General features: G+C 45.8%; 1 protein-coding gene across 1 annotated transcript in view; it reads right to left on the bottom strand.

Annotated features, from left to right (window-relative positions):
- The window catches only part of CAMTA1 (calmodulin binding transcription activator 1), an 899,418-nt gene extending 894,891 nt beyond the window's left edge, over window positions 1–4,527 (bottom strand). The window contains exon 1 of the mRNA XM_060088900.1: window positions 4,416–4,527. Within this exon, the coding sequence (XP_059944883.1) occupies window positions 4,416–4,440 (25 nt within the window). The 5' untranslated portion in view covers window positions 4,441–4,527. The remainder of the gene's footprint in view (window positions 1–4,415) is intronic.
- Between the last annotated feature and the right edge of the window lie 16,157 nt (window positions 4,528–20,684).

The following is a 20,684-nucleotide window of genomic DNA, read 5'->3' as shown; positions in this document are numbered from 1 at the left end:
TTAGGAAGAAGATTGACTACTTTTTTCTACACACACGCCCACACCCACACACACCCCACATACAGTCTGAAGGAAGGCTGTTGAGTGCGTCTCCCAGTCTGCCCTCCACCCTCTCCACCACCCCGACTCCTGCAGGGACAGGGAAAAGCTCAATGGGATAGTACACTATTAGAGGATCTCTTTGTAAGATTACAATCCAAACAAAGTTCAGAAAAGAATTCCTTACACGAATACATAAAAAGACATGCACAAGATATACAGCAATGTCATTCACACTAAAAGGCTAACAAGACCCCTATGGTCTCAAGCAGAGTCACATAACCCCCCCACCCCATGCACACACAGATCCCTGCACGTGATACAAGCTCAGTGAATGAAGGTCTCCAGGATGAATGCACTCAGTGATGAGAACGTGGATGTAAAAACAACTTCTCTCCAAAAGGCCAAATTCAAAGGTCCCACAAAGGAGGCAATGTGTACACTAGGAGGGGAAAGGAAGAGAACGTGAGAATCACCTTCTGTTGCTTTTCCATAAGCAAATTAGAAAGAAGTACAACTGCACACAAAGATGTATTTCCCCAAAACTCAGGAAATCGGAAACGAAGAATGGCCCAGAGGAATGAGGAAGGGAAGAAATGTTAAGCTAGAAGATGGGCCAACTGAGAAGCAGCCAGAAAGAAATATAATCCCACCAGGCACAGGGGCCACACCCAGCATAAACAGAGAGCTAAAATAATGCCACGTGACTCTGAAGAATAGGTTATTTTAAGAGGAAAGTCTAAAAACTAAAGAAATGGAAAAATGTGGATAAGCAGGATATATAAAGATGTCTCAAAGAGGAGGCAAGAGCAACCCTACTGTTTGGAAAAGGAAAATCTGACCCAATCTGACCATGAGTAGAGGGTGCCGCAAACACGTCAACATTCTGAATCCACTGAACAATGAGATGAAGAAACCCAACATTTCCCAGGCACGCAGGATAAGTCAGGTCTTCAAAAAGGCCAGGGAAGAGATGTCCCGTGGGTCACCCAACCTTGTCCAGAAAGCTGGGGGTAAGGGGAGAGGGGGCTGCGGGCAGGGGAGAGTGATGCTCTAACAGAAGGATATAAAAAAGAAAAATCATTAAGAGAACAGAACCTGTCTACCTGACCGTGCACTGGAAAAGTAAGAGGAAAAAGCTGATCTCCAATAATCTACGGGGACGGGTGACACAGAAAGCATAACTGCATAAAACTCAAAGAAAGGAACGTTAACTTTGCACACTAACCTCCGGTGTGTTCCTCTAACCTTTACCATTTTCGTTCTACTGCCCACGGAATGGAGCACCCTGGTGGGCAGGGAAAATTCCAAAAGGCAGCCGGTGGTACGGGGAAGGGCAGGAGAGGATCCACCACTGGAAGAGAGAGGACTCTACTGGGAACACGCCAACATATACAGCAGATAGTCGACTCTTGTTTTCCCAGGGTCGTTAATACTACACCCTAAAAATACACAATTCCATCAACTGAATATACATGCAGGCAGACTAGAAATAGCATAAAAACTTTTAAAAACCAAAAAAAAAAAAAAGGAAATTGAGGTCAAAAGCACAACTTTCAGACAATGGGTAGGATACCCATTGGATAACTCAATACTGACTGAGGAGCAAAGCCGTGACGTCAACGACTCATGCTGAGCAATCCTCCGGGTAACCTTGCCCTGGACTCAGTAACCCAGGTGGAGAGTCTCCTCGCTAGAAAAGCGCTTCAAGGTCCAAAAGCGCAGTCTTGACAAAGCTTGTCGAGGAGGATGGGGCTCCACACTCGACCTGTCCCAAAGTAAGACTGGGCTGCTGAGTGAGGCACCCAACAACCATTCCAGCTACGGAAGGGAGGGGAGGGAGGGGCCCCAGAGCCAAGGGGAAATGGCCAAATACACAAACTGTGATGCTCAGAGAAAACCTGGAGAATCGTCCCTCCCACCCTTCCACAAAGTGTCACAGGCCTTCCCAAAGGTACCTTTTCCTAATGTGCACAACCTCTCTCAATTATTTAAGTGGCCAAACAAAAACAGTGACATATTTATGGCCATTCATTCCCAGTTCTGTCACAGAAACACATATTCTTCTCACCTGCCCCTATCCTTTGCCCAAAATACATGAAATCTCTCTCTCCTACACGGCAGTAAAGAAGTCAAGATGGGAACTTCTCACCCCGTGAAGACCCAAGCGGAGAAGACCGCCCCTACATTCAGAATGCCTACGTTTTGGTGCACATGGGCAAGCCCTCTACACTGTGTGTATTCAGGGACTTGGTGGACATTCAGGATGTCATTCTGCTTACTCAGTACAGTACAAATGACAAAGGAAAGAGTGGTTAAGAATTGGCCATTTATCAGTCTTCTGATTCCTCTAAGCCTGAAGAGTTACCAACAACAGTGATACATTGCTATGTCCTTACACGTCAAGGTCCCCATATACACCCAAGATGTAGAGAGAGTCATCTAACGCTTCCAACTTCCTGTGTATAGATAATGGATATGATTTCACATATAAATACGTGCCTATGTGCGTGTATATATATATATAAACAAATGCATAGTATCATTTTTTGCCAAAAGGGAACCAGAGCAGCAAAAAAACAGAAAGCATCTAAATTTCCCCTTCACCTGAAACCTATAAGATCGAAAGAAATGTTTGCATCCCACGAGAGACAACACCAGGGCCCAAGGAAGGTTCTAGTACAACAAGGAGCACACTAGCAACCTCTTCCCGAATGGCATGTGGGCGACATGGGTGTCTACACTCCCTTTTCTGGATGGAAAGGCATATGGCTTCTTCTTACCCAGCCAACATGAATACAATTTAAGAAAATTAGAAAAAGTCAAGGTAACAGGCTCACTAAATATGGCTGACTGGGAAACAGAAGCCATAAGGAGGATATGAGTTCTCTTAAAAAAGAAATGGGAAGTTTATTTCCAGGGAAGGTTCGAAGTCTCTTGAATGTAGGATGTATGAAGTCTGGTTCTCACTGCACAGAAGACAGTAATCCGAACACCAAAAGCCAAGGGCACATGAACCTCTTTCTGGGGGGGAGGGTAGCGTCAACTGACGAATGCTGCCCCGACCTAAGAGCAAGAGTAAACTGGAAGCAAAAATAGACCCGTTTCCCTCAGACACAGGCCGTCACTGCCGGGACCCCGGCCCTACATCTGATGGGGCAACCACCCTCACCCAGACGAGAAACTCCAAGGAGAGAGACGTGCCAGGGGAGAGAGACAGATGGGGAAAGGAGCACTGGAATGTCCAGTTCCTCCCAAAAGAGAGAGAGGGCAACTCAAAGGGTATTCAGGAAATGAGCTCACCCTAACCCAGGAAAGTGTGCGGAGAGCGTGCATAATCTGTAAGAAGTATGTGCCTTCCTATTTAGAAATGACTTCAGAGCTGCACAGGCCCCCACTATCCACTGGGTGAGGGAAGAAGAATATGGGGAGCCCGAGTCCCCTTGTCCTGACATAAGGGTCAATAAATGGTGTGCAGAGGCCCCAAAAGATTCCACCGAGGATGAGAGGATGATACGGACCCCTCTGCCAAAGGAGGATCAGGGTCACAGAAGGTAAAGGGCAAGGGAATATGGAGATCATCACTTGCCACAGAAACGGAGACCCCACCCTCCTGGCTGCGAGGGGTGCAAGGGCAAGAGTAGGATGGGAGCGACTGCTGGGGGCGGGGATGCTGCGCAGGCCCCCTCCCAGGAACGGAAGGGGGAGGGGTCACACGAGGCCCTTCGGCCCGGGGACGCTCAGCAGGAGGGGGTCCCCCTGGTGGGGAGAAGCGCGGGGACCCCGCCGGCTCTGGGAGGCGCCCACGGGGCTCCAGGGTGAGGCTGGACAGCGACTGCCCGGCCCCGCCGCCGAGAACCAGGGACGGCGAGGCTGAGCGCCGGCGGTGCCCCGACGGGGACCGGTCCGGGGCAGCGGGGCGCGGGGCCGGAGGGGGCCTGAGAAGGATAAACTTTCCGCCCCGCGGCCCCCACCGGGCCCGGCGCGGGGGGCGGGGGGGCGGGGGCCGCGCCGGGCCCGGGAGCGGCGGGGATGCCCGGTCCGGGTGGGGGAGGCGCCGGCCCTCCCTCCGCGGCTCCTCCTCCTCGCTGGGCCCGGCCCCCGCCCGCCGGCCCCCCGCCCCTCCGGCCCCAGCCCGCCCCCGGGTGGGGGTGTGCGGCGCCGCGCTCCGCCGCCCCGCGTGTCACCTCAGGACCCGGCCGCGCTCCGCCCCCCCACCCGCCGCCCCCTCCCCGGCCCGGGGCGCCCGCCCGCCGCCGCCGCCGCCGCCGCGCCCCCGCGCTCCCGCCCGGCGCCGCCGATGCCCGGGATGTCCGGCGGGGCCGGGTCCCGCCGCCCGCCGCGCCACCCCCGGCCCCTCACGCTCCGGCTCTTACCTTCCGGCTTGTTTTCGGCAGCCATTTCCCCTCCGCGCGCCACATCCTCCTCCTCCTCGCGACCGGGACCCCGAGCGCGCGCCTCGTACCGCCGCCGCCGCCGCCGGCCCAGCCACCCCGCCGCCGCCGCGCACCCGCCCTGGCCCCGCCCCGCGGCCCACGCACTGAGCCCGTTGGGCCGCGCGGCTGCCACTCATCGCTCCCGCCACCAATCGCCCCGCACCAGGGGTCTCACTACTCTCCGGGAGGAGCGTCCTATCCATCCGGCCCATTGGCTAGCCACCACCCAACGGAATGAAAGGATTGGTCAAAAATCAACGCCCCCTCCCCACCCACTCCCAGGAAAGCCCGCCTTCCAGACCTAAACAAAGCTTTCCAGTGGCCAGAGCACGAAAGAACTGCCCAATCAGGAAGGGGCCGACACGGAATATTTCCTCGAGGCCGAGACGTGGCGTTTTGATTGGGCGTTACTACAGTGTTTCCCAGGCCGTCCAGACCAATCAAAGGGGGTTCCCGGAACTCGGGAGCGGCGAAGGGAAGCCCCGCCCCCGAGCGTGACCGTCATGAGGAAGGCGTTCGCTCATTGGCGCGCTGGGGCTTTTCCCGCGTGCTCCCGGGGCTGAAGGACGTTCCCGGGGAAGCCGCTGCCGGCGCGTGGGGTCCCGGTGGCAGTGGAGGACGCGGCGGAATCTCCGGGATCCCTCGGCTTATCGCTTCCGGGGGGCAGCGAGGGCCTGGGGCCTCGGGGCTGGCGTCGGCCGGGTGCCGCGCTCGAGAGCCGGCCGGCCCTGGGGTCCGAGCGTCGCTGCGGGTGGTGGGGGAGGGGCGCGCCTCCGCCAGGCCCCTCCCCTTCCCCTCCCCCCTCACCGCGCCCCGCCCCCTCGGCCCGCGCCGCCGCGGCCCCTCGAGCGGGTGCCTGGCCCGCTTGTGCCTGTCGTTGCCCGCCCCCGGTGTGCTCCGTTGTCCCCTTTTCTAGAGGCTTAAAATACTGAAACTTTATTTTGGTCACGTTGGCCATGTGACCCGCAGAGCCGATGACTCATAGATGCCTGTCCCAGGATGAGGCCGCTGAGCAGAATCTTATAGAAACGTTAAGCCTCGGCGAGCGTGCTCGGTGGGCGAGGCAAGCCAAGTTTGCTTCGGTCCTGGGCTCACATTCGTGGCTTTTCCGATCAAATATTCCGGCGTCCACCGCACTCACGTCCCATGCGAGGTGGGGAGACCAACTGGGTTTCAGTCGCGGGGAGAGAGCTCTGAAGCGGGTTAGGATCCATCCTGGGGGGGAACAGACACACCGCTGCAGCTTCTATGGAAATCCGTCCACATCTAGTACACCAGCACACACTGTACAGACAAGCCTAAAGTCAGATGAGATGGCAAAGATGAAAATGCCCCCTCCAAGAGAAATTCAGGAATTGTGCACGTGGGCAGGTAAGACCGGAAACAAAGGAGAGGTCTGAAATCTCCAAGTTTTAAAAAAAGGAAGAAAAGTTGAATGAAAAGCAGAGCTCCAACCGCTCTGTGTGAATCTTGTACGGTTTGCAGTGAGAACCTTTCAATCCTCTACATTTTGTTTTGTCCTTTGCTTCCCGTGGATGACAGCTAGCAGCAGCAGCGAAAGGTCCTCGTTTGAGTATTTTGGCACCAAGATTGATTGTCAAAGTGAATTTTGTGCCAGTCCTAAAAACGTGTTCTTTTTCTCGTCTTCACAACTGAAAATTTCTTAAGTTTTTCAGACGTAAAGATGTCCCAAAAGAATGTTTTGTATTATACACTAATTCTTCAACAAACTTTCATTTTATGAGGGTCAAAAAATGCAAAGTTTTAACAACGAGGGTACAATATTTTATCAATTAGCATTCTTAATACCACCTATGTTGACGATCTGTGTGGTGAAACATATTCTTAAAAGTGCTGGTGGCATTGAAAATTAATGTAACCCTTTTGAAAAGCAATTTTACAGTATGTATTAAAAGCCATAAAAAGTTTGCATCTTTTGACCCAGTAATCTTACTTCTGGGAATCTATTCTAAGGAACTAACACTAAATGCCAAAAAGCTATATGTGTGAAGGTATTCTTCACAGAATCACCGTATTTATTACAAAAAAAAAAATTGTGCTAATGCTGGATGTTTAATAACTAAATTGTGTTGTATCTACACAATAGAACATCATGGTAGTCACAGACATTAGACACAGAAAGAAAAGTTTACCCATTGCTAGGTGGGGGGAAAAAAGTTTTCAAAATTATGGCATTCACTTGTTACATATGATGTGATTCCAGGTAAAAAAAACTGCATTTTGAAAAAAGACTGATATAAAATACACCCAAGAAATGATATTTGGGGTATTGTGAGTGGTTTCCCTTATTGTCTCTATTTCATATAATATAGCTATGCTGTTTTTATAATTAAAACATATACTTAAATTTAAAACTAATGTTATCCAGTGTGTACTGGATACCAGACTCTGTTAGATCCTGAGGATGTAAGGTTGAATAAGGTTGAGTGTCTCCCTCCAAGGAGCTCACAGCCTAGCAGGGTTAACAGATATGAACAATAGCAGGTCAAGGTGCAGTGGGGACACAGGAAAAGGTAATGAATATCACCTGGGCCTCAAGTGCAGCCTGTAAAACTAAAACAGTGCTGCTCTTATCACTAACTTTTTTTGTTTTGGAAAATGTAGTTATAAAAAATATGATGTATGTTAACATGTAATGGGTCTCTATTTTTAATGAACTAATAAATTTTTTGTGTATTTCTATACAGCCCATACACAACAGATAAACAAGTCACAAAACAAAAGCTCTTTGGCGTCCTCAATTATTTTTATGAGTGTAGTAAATGTATCCTGAGACCAATGAGTTTGAAAGCCTCTGGGCTGGAGAATGAGATGTTTTTGGGTGGACTGGCTGGCTGGTGTCCTAGACCATTCCGGAAGCTGTAACAAAGTACCAAGGATTGGATGGCTTATAACAACAGAAATTTACTTCCCCCAGTTCTGGAGGCTGGAAGTCGGAGACCAGGGAGCAGAGAGCAAAGTGTCTCATGACTCTTAAAAGGACACTAACCCCATCATGGCACACCCCATCCCCCATGGCCTCACTTAATCCTGATCACCTCCTGAAGGCCCCACCTCCTAATACCATCACATGGGAGGTAGGGTTTCAACACATGAATCTGGGGGGAAACACAAACATTCAGTTCATAACAGCTGGTGTTTGCCTTTGCTTGGGAGGGTAACCAAGATGTGGGTACTTCCAGTAAGGTAAGTGACCTGAGTTGCTAAAAGAGCCCAGTTGGAAAGCAGAGGAGGCAGAAGATGTGCTGGACACCCCATCCGATCCTTTGAATACTTGGCCATTTTGGCCCTAATATTCTTCAAGGAAAGAATGTTACTGTCCAGGACCAGATGGACATAGGTAAATAGTGGAAATATTAAATGGTTACTTTTTACCTCAAAAATACTTGTAAAAGAGCGTTGTTTCCTGGTCAGCTTTCTGAAGTAATTAAAGTGACTATTACTACTGCTGATGATAATAATAAAAGTGCTTGGACTTGCTTCCTTAAACTCAAGGTACCGAAGCTCCATGTTACTGGGTTGAGAGACGAAAGCAAGGACTGAACTGAACCCATTTGAGAGCCTAAAGACTCCTAAAAGGGAAACTCACCAACACAGGTCAAGAAAGAAATAATTATTCTAGTTATGCCTTCCTTAGCTTAGAAAGGTAATGATGATACCCAAAAGTCCTGCTTCCAAAAAGTTTCTCCCCTTGCCTTGCCTTTAATTAATTTTTTAAATTTCGAGATCACTGTAGATTTGCACGCCATTGTAGGAAATAATACAGAGAGATCCTTTGTCCCCTCGCCTTTACAAGATAAAAAATAATGAAAACTTGTGAGCTTCTGAGAACAAACCTTTCACTAATATTCCTTGTTTTCCCTATCCTGCAAACACTCATCTTCCCTCCTCCCCCCATGTCCGTTGAGCAATTCTGGCAACCATTGCAATCTCGGAATATCTACCATCAGTATATAAGAGTAAAGACTTGTCTGATACCCCAAATATAAGGAGATCTAGGCCTAGTAGACCTGAATTTCAGTTCACTTGAAATATAATTTGAACATAAAAGGCCCGATTTGTGGACCAGTAATCTGCTGAAATTTTGAAATGAATAAGTGGTTTCCCTTGTTCAGTATTTACTGAAGTGTAGTAAGGCAGAATGGACAGTAGTCCAAGGACCAACCACACCACTTCTGGCTGTTTTGTTTTCCTTTTAATATTAAAACCCAGAACAGGGACTTCCCTGGCGGTTCAGTGGTTAAGACTTCGCCTTCCGGTGCAGGGGGTGCGGGTCCGATCCCAGGTTGGGGAGCTAAGATCCCACATGCCTTGAGGCCAAAAAACAAAAAAACATAAAACAGAAGTAATATTGTAACAAACTCAATAAAGACTTTAAAAATGGCCCACATCGGGCTTCCCTGGTGGCTCAGTGGTTGAGAGTCTGCCTGACGATGCGGGGGACATGGGTTCGTGCCCCAGTCCAGGAGGATCCCACATGCCGCGGAGCGGCTGGGCCCATGAGCCATGGCCGCTGAGCCTGTGCGTCCAGAGCCTGTGCTCCGCAACGGGAGAGGCCACAGCAGTGAGAGGCCCGCGTACCGCAAAATAAATAAATAAATAAATAATAAAAAATTTAAAAATGGTCCACATCAAAAAAAACTTTAAAAAAATAATAATTAAAAAAAATATCAGAGGGCCTCCCTGGTGGCGCAGTGGTTAAGAGTCCGCCTGCAGATGCAGGGGATACGGGTTCGTGCCCCGGTCTGGGAGGATCCCATATGCCGCGGAGCGGCTGGGCCCGTGAGCCATGGCCGCTGGGCCTGCGCATCCGGAGCCTGTGCTCCGCAACGGGAGAGGCCACAACAGTGAGAGGCCCACATACCGCAAAAAGAAAAAAAAAAAAAAAAAAAAAATCAGAACAGAGCATTATCCATCACAATAGGGTTTTCAAGAGATGTTTTTAATAGAATACTACTCAGCCATGAAAAAGAATGAAATAATGCCATTTACTGCAACATGGATGGAACTAGAGATGATCATACTAAGAGAAATAAGTGAGAGAGAAAGACAAATATATGATATCACTTATATGTCGAGTCTAAAATATGACACAAATGAATGTATCTAGGAAACAGAAACAGATTCACAGACATAGAGAACAGACTTGTGGATGTCCAGGGGGAGGAGGGGTGAGGATGAGATGGAGTGGGAATTTGGAATTAGCAGATGCAAATTATTATATATAGAATGGATAAACAACAGGTCCTACTGTATAGCAGAGGGAGCTGCATTCAATATCCTGTGATAAATCATAATGGAAAAGAATATTAAAAAAGAAATGTATATATATATATATGTATAACTGAATCACTTTGCTGTACAGCAGAAATTAACACAACATTGTAAATCAACTATACTTCAGTAGAAAAGGAGATGTTTAAGCAGTCATAAAATCTTTCCACATCACCCAATTATTGCATACAACATACCTGAGTGCACCCTCTCTCCAGGGACCCTCCCTGGAGTTACAGCTAAACGCCTTTGATAGAATGTATCTCACCTCCATACCCTAATAAAGAGTCAACCCAGTTTTTTCTAAACTTTCCTTTTAAAACTGGAGTCTTTCCCCTCCCTCTTGAGCCTTCTGGTATGACAGCCAGATAGTTTATTTTATTCAATCCAAATTCAGGACCAAAGAAAAGCCTTTTTTTTTTTTTCTAAAGAGGGAAAATGCTAAAGAGATGGGGCTTTGCTGGTTCGGATGGGCGCTTCATGACTTCCAAAGTTAACAGATCTAGGAGACCAGCAAGACAGTGGACTCGGGAACTAGACTGCCTGGGTTCGCATCATGACTCTTGTTCACCAGCTGTGTGACTTCCAGCAAGTTCCTTCACCTCTCTGAGATTTCCTAACCAGAAAACGGAGATAATAACCGTACCAACCTCAGACAATTGTTGTAAGAATTAATTAGTTGATCTTTGTTAAGAACTTAGAATAATGCCTTGAACTTTGTTAACACTATATATGTATGTATTACATAAAAATACCTCTGGCCAAAAAAAGAAAAAGAAAAAACAGATCTAGGAGACCAGGGTGCCACCTCTGATTCCTGGGACCCAGAGAGACATCAGTGGAGCCCCCAAAATCTCTATAGAACAAGGACTTGGGGAGAGCAGTGTGATTGGAGGGAGGGGACAAGGGGACTTCAGCATATGCACAGCAGGGCCCAGCTTGCATGTCCATTGTCTGTTTATCTGGGGTGCTTCCAGGAGGCTGAGGGGGATGGTAAGGTTGCTGAAGTCACCCCCAGCTACCACTGAAGACTGGTGAGGCCATGTGGAGGGCTCACATGTTTGTTTTGTCTGTTTTCTCACTTATTTGCTGCAACACATTCCAATGTAATTTATGTTGACTCTCGGTCTTCCAAGGAAACTTTGTTTAGTTGTTGCAAGTAAAATGACCTGTCAAAACACCTAAAGGGAAAAGCTGCCGCTCTATCAAAGACTATCAATAGTTTTCTTTGACAGTCACTGAGAAGCCAGTGCCCAAAAAGAATCAGACCAATGCTATCCACCCTAGAAAATAAAAAAGGTGTAGACTCAGAGGCATTTCCTTGTCATTAGCTTTTCTGTTTTTCAAACGAACTGAGCAATGTATTTTTCTTTGTGTATTAAGCTGTAGCATATTACACAGCCATTTAAAAGATGGGGGTAAATCAATGTGTGCTGTTATGGAAGGTTCTTCGGCTTAAATGTGTCACTGAAAAAAAAGAAAGGCACAGGGCATAATGTATACTACTCTTGTGTGTGTATAGATACAACGTTCATTGCATATATAGATATTCTTGTATATACAGAAAAAGTTTCTGGAAGAATAACAAGAAATGTATTGCCTGTAGTTGCCTTTGAAGGTGGAACAAAAAAAAAATAAGGCTTACTCTTCATTTAATATGGTTTAAATATTTTTGCCATGTACATTCATCCAACAAATATTTATTGGGTGCCTCCCATGTACCACATACTGGTTCTAGGTGCTGGGGATACAACAGTGAACAAAACAGACAAAAATCCTGCTCTCCTGGAGCTGATATGGAAGTGGGAGAGACATGATAAACAAACAAATGTATGGTCGCAGGTTAGAGAAGGATAAATGCTAGGAAAAAAGTAACATAGAAGGAGAGGGTGGAGGGATGAAGGTGCTGCTTTAGATAAGGTGAGGTCTCAGGCCTGAAGGAATTGAGGAGAGCCAGGCAGTTATGGGGGGGAGGAATATTCTGGGCAGAGGGAACAGCAAGTGCAAAAGCCCTGGGGCAGATGCACACTTGGTGTGTTGTAGGAACCGTGAAGAAACCACTCAGAAAGAGCTCTGGAACAAGAATCCAAAGAGGAATCTGAAGCCAGTTCACACAGGTCTTTGAATTCCATGGTCCAAGAAAGCTGATGGAGGGTATTGAGCTGAGAGTATTATCTCAGTGGTGTTGTAAAAGGATCCCCCTGCCGTGATATGGAATATCCTACATGATATGGAATATCCTACAACGGAGCAAGATAGGAAGCAGAGATACTTGTTGGGAGACTCTTCCAGTCATCAAGACTTGATGGTGGCTTAAACAAGGTGCATTCGTTTCCTGTGGTAGCTGTAACGAGTTACCGTAGTGGCTTCAAACAACGTAAGTTTCTTCTCTCACAGCTCTGGAGGCCAGAAATCCAAAAGTCAGTTTCACTGGGCCAAAATCAAGGTGTTGGCAGTGCTGTGCTCTCTCCGGAGGCTCCAGGGAATAACCGTTCTTTGCCTCTTCCAGCTTCTAGTGGCTGCCAACCATCCTCGGCTTGTGGCCACCACGCCCATCTTTGAGGCCAGTATCAAATCTCTCTCTGCCCCATCTTCACATTGCCCTCTCCTGTGTGTGTGTGTTCTAAATCTCCCTCTGAGTCTCTCTTATAAGGACACTTGTGATGGCATTTAGAGACCACCCAGGTAATCCTGGATCATCTGCCTCATCTCAAGATCCTTAACTTGAGCACATCTGCAAAGACACTTTTTCCAAATAAGATAACAGTTACAGGTTCCAGGGATCATGACCTGATATCTTTGGGGGCCATCATTCAGTCCAACATACCAGGGTGGGGCAAATTTTTTTCAGTAAAGGACCAGGTAGTAAATATTTAAGCTTTGCAGACCCTATGGTCTCTGTCACAACTACTCAACTGTTACAACTGCCATCGCAGTGCAAAAGCAACCATGGACAATATGGAAATAAATAGGTATGCCTATGTTCCAAAAAAACTTTACAAAAACCAGCCACAGGTCTTAGACCAAAGTGGACGTCCTAAGACGTGGATTTGGAATATGTACTGAAGGTAGAGATATTGCCCAGGTTTTGCTGATGAATTGGAAGTGAATTATTTAAGAAAGAAATGCTTTGGGCCAAGGTTTGACTCTTAGAATTTTGCGTGAGCAGCTGAGTTAATGGTGTTGCCACTTAAAGACAGGGACAGAGCAGGTTAAGGATAAGAATTCCATTTAGGACGTTTAAATTCTGAAATGTCTATTAGATATCCACGTGGAGATATCAAGAAGGCAACTGGATAGATGCGCCTAAGGCCCAGAGAGGTTGTGGCTAAGAGATACAAAATTGATGAGTAAGGGCTTCCCTGGTGGCGCAGTGGTTAAGAGTCCGCCTGCTGGTACAGGGGACGTGGGTTTGTGCCCCGGTCCGGGAAGATCCCACATGCCGTGGAGCGGCTGGGCCCGTGAGCCATGGCCGCTGGGCCTGTGCGTCCGGAGCCTGTGCTCCGCAACGGGAGGGACCACGGCAGTGAGAGGCCCGCGTACCACACGCACACAAAAATAATAATAATAAATAAATAAATAAAATTTTAAAAATTGATGAGTAACCAGCATTCAGTGGCATCTACAACTATGGAACGTGATAAGGTTTCCTAGGGGAGGGAGTGTAATTCACTCTTTTACTCAATGATAATTTTCAAAAATTTTTAAATCATGAAATAAAGTGAATATGTACGGAGAATTTTCTTTAGCTCTTTAATTAATGAGGAAACTAGTAAGGCGTTGAAACCGGTTCAAAGGAGAATTTGAAGAACACAGGTATATTCATAGACAAGGAAGAATGCTTGCTAAAAGATGCAAAATTCATTCACATCCTACAGGGCAATAAAGTGTCATATTTGGGGTTATCTTTTCTGGAGGACAAAAATTAATTATATCCATGGGCCAGAATCATTTGCATTACTCTCAGTTTTCCACTTCTGCTGAGTCCATAAAAAGGAGTTAAAGGCGCTCTCGTTCCTAGAGAATCAGCTCCTCCCCAGAGGGTCCACTAGGCAATGCCCAACGCTGTGGTGAAAGGATGCTCTTCATTTCCAAATCACAGGCAAAATTTTCCTGACATTCTCATTCAGCATTTTAAAAATTTATTTTATTGAAGTATAGTTGAGGGACTTCCCTGGTGGTCCAGTGGGTGGGACTCTGTGCCCCCACTGCAGGAGGCCTGGGTTTGATCCCTGGTTGGGGAACTAGATCCCACACGCATGCTGCAACTAAGACCACATGCCTCAACTAAGATCCCACGTGCCGCAACTGGGACCCAGTGCAGCCAAAACAAATAAATAACTAAATAAATAAATAATTTTTTTTAAGAAGTATAGTTGATTTACAATGTTGTGTTACTTTCTGCTGTACCACAAAGTGATTCACTTATACATATATATATTCTTTTTCATATTCTTTTCCATTTTGGTTTATCACAGGATACTGAATATAGTTCCCTGTGCTATACACTAGGACCTTGTTGTTTATCCATTCTCTGTACAATGATTTGCGTCTGCTAACCCCAGAATCCCAATCCATCCCTCCCCCACCCCCGCCTTGGCAACCACAAGTCTGTTCTCTGTGTCTGTGAGTCTGTTTCTGTTTTGTAGATGAGTTCATTTGTGTCATATTTTAGATTCCACATGTAAGTGATATCACATGGTATTTGTCTTTCTCTGTCTGACTTACTTCACTTAGTATGATCATCTCTAGTTCCATCCATGTTGCTGCAAGTGGCATTATTTCATTCTTTTTTATGGCTGAGTAGTATTCCAGTGTGTGTGTGTGTGTGTGTGTATGTGTGTACACCACATCTTCTTTATCCATTCATCTGTCAATGGACATTTAGGTTGCTTCCATGTCTTGGTTATTGTAGATAGTGCTGCTATGAACATAGGGGTGCATGTATCTTTTTGAGTTATAGTTTTGTCTGGATATATGCCCAGTAGTGGGATTGCTGGATCATATGGTAGCTCTATTTTTAGTTATTTGAGGAACCTCCATACTGTTCTCCATAGTGGCTGCATCATTCAGCATTTATGGAGCATCTACTAAGGGACAGGCACCCCTCTGTGAAATTAGAGTACATCACTGAACAAAACCCAGATCCCAGGTCTCTTGGGGCTTATCTTCAGGGGACAATAAATATAATAAAGAAATAAATTCTGTAGTATGTGAGAAGACTGTCAGTGTTATGGAAAAAACAGAAAGTGGAGCAGTTTGAAGGGGATCAGGAGTACCCATGCTGGGAAGATGCAATTTTTTGGTCAATGTAGATGTCATTAAGAAACTGACATTTGGACCAAGACTCGAAAGAGGTGAGGGGGTTAGCTATGTGGATATAGAAGAGAAGAATGCTGAAAATATAAAAAGAGATTGAAATTTTTAAAAGAAGGTTAATTTTGTTTTTAATTGGTGAAAAAAAGCAGTAAAATTGGAATCATAGGTTGAGTCAAAACATTTTGTTTTCCTGCCTATGACTCGTTCTTTCAAATTCTAAGCAGACAGATGCTGTGAGTACGAGATAAATGTGAAATCAGAAGAATTTTAAGTCCTGATCTTTTCCCCTTTCAGAAGGAAAATTGGCTCTTCGTTTTTATTGGAGGAGAGACCCATCTGCCTTACTCTCCCACCCACAAAGACTCAGACTGCATGTGTGACAATACTTAAAGGAAAATGAACATTTTAGTAGTAAATAACAATTCAGAAATAGGTTTCTTTAAAGAGAATATCTGCTAGTTAATGAAAGTGCTGCCCTGGAGTAGATGTGGAACTCCTGATCTGATTTCCAAAACTCTGCTGCAGTCAACGTGGGAAAATTAAGTTTTGTTTCTCTGCTGCTTATTTGGAGAGAAAGGGGGGCTAGGATTATTTCCATTTTAATTCAAACTGTGTAATGCAGAGCCTTAACACTTGTGCAAAGATTTCTCAAAGCACAGTTTTCTTCAGTGACAAAAGATTTCTTTCTTTTTCATATTGTCAAGCATAATCACTCACAGATAAAGTCAATTTGCTCTTCCTGCCTTCACGTTGGGCTATTTCCTTTTACCAGCTGACTAACGTTTTCTAGGGCAGGTTGGAATTAATCATTCAGCATCCTGAGATTTTTCAGGCCAGCCAGGGCTGAGGATTAGAAATAATAAAACCAGAGTTTGCCTTCTAACAGAAGACCTCACACTTGGCCAGGTGTCGACCTGAGACCACCTGAGTTTGGGAAATTTTAACCAAATAGCCCAACCTTGATTCTCCAGATCTGGGAAAAATGTGTTCATTTGTCACCCTAACTAGAAGTCATTTGTACTAATGATTCCAGAACTAGTGACCGTTTTCTGCTTTCCCAAGAGGCCTCACCATCAAATGCAAGCACACTTCATTGTTTTTAATTTCTGAATCCCCTTGGGCCTTCTAGGGAATTCACTGAAAATCCCAAACCCTCCTTGTGTTTTCACCTCTGTGGCTCGAAACCCTGAGTGTTGATTCTTCACTGGGCATCTTCAAGTGACCCGAAACACCATGTTCTTTCCACCAGGGTGGTGTCTTAATTGGCCCCTTCTGCAGAGCCAGCCTCCATCTGCCTGTGCTTCTAAAAAAAAAACAGGCCCTCTTGCCCTTCTCACATCTGGTGCTTCAAGACCAAAAGTCAGAGTGTGGGCCCCGGCACACGGGAGCAGCAGGCTGGGACCAGCCAGTGCTTTTAGGCTGGTTGGACAGGGCTCTGGAACAAATGTCAAGGGATATTTGCTGCAAAGAGGCTCCAGAAATAATGTAAAATTGTTCTGTCCTTTTAAAAATGGAAAATGCCTTGGCAGGGTGATATATTATTTGCCTGGCTGCATTTTCTCTCTGTCTCCGTCAAGGCTTGAAAAGTACTGGCACTTCTGCCTTTTCAAGCGGAGCTCAGTGTAACTGGACCACATCTAATGCCTCTACGATGCAAATGAAGATTGAAACTGTTGTTTCCTTTGATGTGTGTGACTAAATGCTCAAAGAGGATATTTTCTTTTCGATCCCCCAGTGGATAGAGCCTCTTTAAAAATACCTGTTGGCTCCCTCTTCCCATTGGCAATGGAAGTAATTCCTGCACTGGAGTCTGGGTACCGTCATGATGAATGCCTTGCTCTGGGAAGAATCCCCTGCCCATGTTTGCGATGACTGTTGAAGTTCTGGAGGGAATTAAGAAGTGTGAAAGGCACATTGATGATGAGTACCTGCAATGAACCACTCAGGCTCGCCTGAAAAAGTCCGGAGAGCACATTCTGAGAGCAAAGTTGAGGAGGCAGATGAGTCATGGCCAGATTCTCTAGCTCTTTCTGGCACCCAGTAGCATAAAGGACCGGGGAAGCAGGTGGAGCTGCTGATGGAGGGAGAAGCCAACCCACACGCTGGTCATTCCGTCTCACCCCTCATCTTCCCTGCCAAGAGGGGATCTGATTCTAAACAGCGCAGGCAGCATCCAGGCTCTTCGCTGAATCTGGGTGGTCTCTGGAAACACACAAACGCAGGCAAGGAAATCAATAGCTCTGCGCGCTGTCAGAGTCGTCAGCCTGCAAATTGGCTGTGCTGGGCATTTTGAACCACTTTCATAATGAAGAGAAGCATAATTAGAATCCACCTCTGTTATTTTTTCTTGCATGTCCATGTCAGCAAGGCAATCTATAGGCAAAGCTTATGTTTAAAAGCAGAAGCACACAAATAAACATTTGGGACTTGTGATTTGGATCATTTAATTTACTTTTAATGTCTCTTCTTTCCCCCTTTTCTCTAATAAATGTTTGCAGTGTCTCACTTGGAGAAGACAGTGGAGATCAGGTCATTTTGGACATGGTGGCTCCAGGAAAACAGGGACTTTGCCACAGGTACTGCTGTGTGCCTGGCACCTAGATTGGACCGGGAACAGGACACTGTGCAGTAAATACTGAATGAATGAATGAATGAATGAGTGAGTGAGTGAACACGCAGCCCAGCCCTATCCAAAGGAACCAAGTCGTTGCAGAGGCAGGAAATCCACATAGAGGAGAAGACAGCCCTTGAATGGATGCTATATTCCTCTGCTCAGGCCGTGATAACAAAGTACCACGGACAGGGTGGCATAAACAACAGAAATGTATTTTCTCACAGTTCTAGAGGCTAGAAGTCCAAGACCAAGTCAAGGTCAACCCTTCGGCGGGTTCGATTTCTCCTGAGGCCTTTCTTCTTGGTTTGTGGATGGCCGTCTTCCCTCTGTGTCCTCACAGGGTCTTTCCTCTACACCCAAGCATTCGCGGTGTCTCTCTAGTGTGTCCAGATTTCCTCTCCTTATGAGGACAACAGTTATATGGAATCGGGGCCCACCTTAATGACCTCAATTTAACACCATCACTTTTTCTGAATCCCTACCTCCAGATATAATCACGTTCTGAGGTACCCGGCGTTAGGACTTCAGGAAACGAATTTCCGGGGAGCACAATTTAGCCCATAACTTACATGGGCTATTCTCACACTAACATTCAACACTTTGGTGCTTTTTAAAAGAGCATTGGGGGCTTCCCTGGTGGCGCAGTGGTTGAGTGTCCGCCTGCCAATGCAGGCGACGCGGGTTCATGCCCTGGTCCGGGAAGATCCCACATGCCGTGGAGCAGCTGGGCCCATGAGCCATGGCTGCTGAGCCTGCACGTCTGGAGCCTGTGCTCTGCAACGGGAGAGGCCACAACAGTGAGAGGCCTGAGTACCGCAAAAAAAAAAAAAAGAGCATTGGTCCCATTTCCTGCCATATTAACTAAGGCTACATTTCCCAGGTCTCTCATCCCACACTCAGCAAAACACGTTATATAAATATCCCTTCAATGTAAACATGGGTGCACTTTGTCTTTTAAGATCCTTGTTTTCTATCAGCTCTCATCTGTGTCCTGAGAGGCAGTGGGACATGTTCTCAGGTGCTGGTGCCCTCCTGCCTGTGCCCTCACCTGGGGCAGGTCACGCAACATCGCTGGGCCCCAGTCACGTCATCTTCAGAAAAGGCTTAGTAATCCCTGCCCTGCCTGCCCCATAGCATCGCTGTGATGGTCCCACGATGTCACGTTTCCATGCTAAAGTGGGTGCACGTGCCTGCAGAGGTGTATAAATCTCTGAATACACAAACCCATCTTTCTAGAGCAGCTGTTTTAAAATATGATCTTTATATTAAAATAAGCACAGGTGCACTAGGAAGCAGAATGGAAAACTGGTGTGAAAGGCAAATAAAACTGAAGATTTCAAATAAACCGTGTCCTTGCTGCCACCTAGCCATTTCTGCCACCCCAGGTACTTGGGTAAGAAAAGTTTCAGCAGTGCTGGTTATGCCCCTGATGATATATGAGGCTGCCCTCCATGCATCGATAGGGAAAATTGTTGAGATATATTAAAAAGTGAAAAAATCCAGGTGCAGAACAAGGTGATCCCATTTGTTTAAAAAAGAAAGATGTGGGGGGGCATTTATAAATGCTTGTGAATGCCGAGCGCACTTCAGAGTGATACCCAGGAAAGTGGTAACAGGGGGTTACCTCTGAGATAAAGACCTGGGGTCCGGAGACAGGGGTGGGAAGGAGGCTTCTCATCATAAACCCTTCCACACTATCTGATTTTTTAAACATATACATGCTACCTATTTTTAAAACACATTGGATTTTTTTAAATAAATTATTTTATTAATTAAGTAAAACTCAGAAAGGCAGTGGGAATAGCAATACATTTTGCAGGGCAGTTACAAATAAAAACACATTGTTTTTAAAAGCAGCAATTCTGCTTTTAAAACAAATTCACGGGGACTTCCTTGGCGGTCCAGTGGTTAAGACTCCTTGCTTCCAATGCATGGGGTGTGGGTTCGATCCCTGATAGGGGAACTGAGATCTCACACTGCATGACACAGCCAAAAAATAAATAAATAAAAAGATACCACTACCATGAAAGCAAGAGAAATGACTATTTTTAAATAAATAAATAAAAATAAAATGAATTCACTATTATTATTCAAATGATAGTTATCTTCTGCAGAAAAAGCAAATACTGGACAATAATTATTAAATATAATAAATAATTAATAATAATATAAGTAAATAATTATTAAATATCATTGAATTACTTAATAGTGAAATTAAACATTTAAATTCCCTCTCTCTTAGCATCTATGAATTATTTCTCTGCTATTTCTTCCCTTGTCCAGGAAAAAAAAAATTGCATCCAATTTCACATCATGCGAGATTCTACCTACATGTAACATTTAATCATGAAAGTTTAGTTCTAAAACAACAAAAATTGAACCATTAATTTCTTTAGTAGAAGCCTATGTGATATGTATGCATAACAGGGACACTGGTGTCAGGTGATCACGAATAAATAAAGATGGTATGAGATGCATGCTGTCCCCTCATTCATTCATATATTAAACAAGCACTAGTTGGGTACATAGTCTGACACCAAGCACTGTGGACCTGGGAATCCAGAAGTACATAAAAGTTTTAAAAAAAGTTTTGCCTCTGTCCTCATATATTCTAGTCCAGTGGTAGAGACAGAGGAAAATACATGATTACATCTCAGGGTGAGAAATGTTTGTTCGAAGGAGTCTGGAATAGCCAGTAATGGTCATAAGGGGGCCAGGATGAGAAACATGGACTTTGGAGTAAAGTGACCTTGAAGTTGCTTCCCTAAGCCTCAGTTTACTAAATAACAGTAAGGAGTTAACGATAGGGTTGGTGAGAGTGTCAAAGGATTAAAAACAAAGTTTAAAGGACAAAGTGCTTATAAACTACACACCCCTGTGCCTGACACAAATATTAGCTTTTTCAAATGCTTTTTAACTCCTGTTTTTATTAGATGATTGGACATACAAGTCCAGAGCTCAGGAAAATCTGGATTAGGGAT

The sequence above is a fragment of the Mesoplodon densirostris genome, chromosome 2 (assembly GCF_025265405.1).
Source record: "Mesoplodon densirostris isolate mMesDen1 chromosome 2, mMesDen1 primary haplotype, whole genome shotgun sequence".
NCBI classification, from domain to species: Eukaryota; Metazoa; Chordata; class Mammalia; order Artiodactyla; family Ziphiidae; genus Mesoplodon; species Mesoplodon densirostris.
Note: the sequence above shows the minus strand (reverse complement) of the source record. Positions and strands in the feature narration are given on the sequence as shown.